General features: G+C 37.5%; 1 gene segment (V, D, J or C); it reads left to right on the top strand.

Annotated features, from left to right (window-relative positions):
* The first annotated feature begins 1,445 nt into the window (after positions 1 to 1,445).
* On the top strand, positions 1,446 to 1,941 carry LOC130882735 (Ig heavy chain V region VH558 A1/A4-like). The segment is given in 2 exon segments: positions 1,446 to 1,527; positions 1,613 to 1,941. Coding segments are annotated over 2 exon segments (375 nt in total).
* Positions 1,942 to 2,148: the final 207 nt, after the last annotated feature.

The following is a 2,148-nucleotide window of genomic DNA, read 5'->3' on the forward strand; positions in this document are numbered from 1 at the left end:
ATTTCTCCTGGGTTGAATTATCCAGGCTGATGATATGGTACTTGCCTGGTCTTATTGTAGCTTGTTAAGCCAATTTTTATGGATGTTTCTGGAATGTCTGCAATTTTCTGGGTGAAGACAGAACAGGATGCATCTGTGGGAGACAGAAGCATGGGTGAGAGAGAAGAGTAAGGGGATACTTTGATTGGGATGTACTTTATGAGAAAACAATTAAAAATGTGAAGAAATATTGCAACATGATAGGCAGGGATTCTTCATTGGCCAACTCCAAGCTTTGAGTCTATTGGTATTGGATGAGTGATGAAAAAAATATAATCACTTTTGGGAAGGTCTCTAGAGGCTCCTTCATCACCTTCTTTAGTATGGAATGACACACCTATTTTTATATACATAGCAGAGTTTGGACTTACTCTGCTATGAAACAAAACAAAGACTTTTTGGAAGTTCCCAAAGAATTCAGAGAAACATTGTTGGGGATAGACATGATCACAATATAATTTAAACATGAAGGAAAATTTTAGACAATAAGCAAAATTATTTTGAAAAATGAAGATAACAATTTTATATATGTTTAGAATTTTTTTACTTGTCCATTTTACACTGTGCGTATTTCCCCCACAACTCCAACCCTTCATTTTGTTGATATTCTTGCTTTTGCAATATTCTGCTAAACAGTTTCATTTTTAAGTTGGTAGATATTTGCACAAATAGTTCTGTGTACTTATACAATATATAAAAACTAATTAGAGCTACATATAGTATCTGTATTTCAGAAATAATTTTATTAATACAATTATCACCAGTTACATTGATTTTCTAAAGGTGCTATAAGTTTCTTATTCTTTCAGATGACATTCCTGTTGTGTCACACAAATAGCCATGTCTTCTTGGTGAAATCATCTCTGGACAGACATGAAGTTTATTTTCATATGTCATGGTATATAGTGCTGCATTAAACATCAGTGTGTAAATATTTCTGAGGTGTGTTTCTTTAGGTCATTTCAGTGAGTTTTTCTATTAAACCTTCTGGTATGGCAAACATTAATCATTTGAAATAAGGCAATAATTTCTCAAATTTTAGCAAGTTTTTAAATTTCCAGTCACCACAATTAGCATCACAACCTCCTTCTGAAAATCAAAATGACAACCTTGTCACAAAGTGGAGCAACTGCCTCATGTCAGAAATCTATTGAGTGTTTAGGTCCTTATTGTTAAACCCACAACATCTGCAGAGTTGAGGGAATATTATGAGATGCATTTCCTCAGACAGGATTAGGACTTGAATTTCATCATCCTCTTGCTTGACTCAAGTCTCCTCCACCAGCTTCTCAAACTGAACCAAGTGCTTATTTAAGAAGTCCCCTGTTTTTGAATAGGCAAATCACCTGCATCTATTATGGTAAATACTGGGATGTTCACACACAACAACAACATATGATCAGTTTCTTCTCCATAATCACTGAGTACACAAGGCCCACACCATGGAATGGAACTGTATCATTCTCTTCCTTGTGTCAGTAACTACAGGTAAGGAATTTCTAATTCCAAACCTGAGGAGAAGACAGGAACTGAGGTGACAAGGTCTCTGACAATCTACTCTATTTCTTCACAGGAGTCCACTCCCAGGTGCAGCTGCATCAGTCAGGGCCTGAACTGGGGAAACCTGGGACCTCAGTGAAGTTGTCCTGCAAGACTTCAGGTTTCACCTTCACTAGCAACTATATTAACTGGGTGAAGCAGAGGCCTGGACAGGGCCTGGAGTGGATTGGATGGATTTATCCTGGAAATGGTAATACTAAGTACAATGAAAAGTTCCAGGGCAAGGCCACACTGACTGCAGACAAATCCTCCAGTACAGCCTACATGGAGCTCAGCAGCCTGACATCTGAAGACTCTGCAGTCTATTATTGTGCAAGACACAGTGTTGCAACCACATCCTGAGTGTGTCAATAACCCTGGAGAAGCAGGAAGCTGCCCTGGGACTGACATGACAGAGAAGATAAGCCTAAGACATTCACAGAAACAAACATTATGAATGTTGCTTTGTCTCTCACTTTTTTGTAACAACATTTCAAAATTATTTTTGTGAATGCAGGGATGCTGATTTAGGATGACTAAATACCATACCTTTATAAACTCTTCACCAAT

This window comes from Chionomys nivalis, chromosome 10 (genome assembly GCF_950005125.1).
Source record: "Chionomys nivalis chromosome 10, mChiNiv1.1, whole genome shotgun sequence".
Lineage (NCBI taxonomy): Eukaryota > Metazoa > Chordata > Mammalia > Rodentia > Cricetidae > Chionomys > Chionomys nivalis.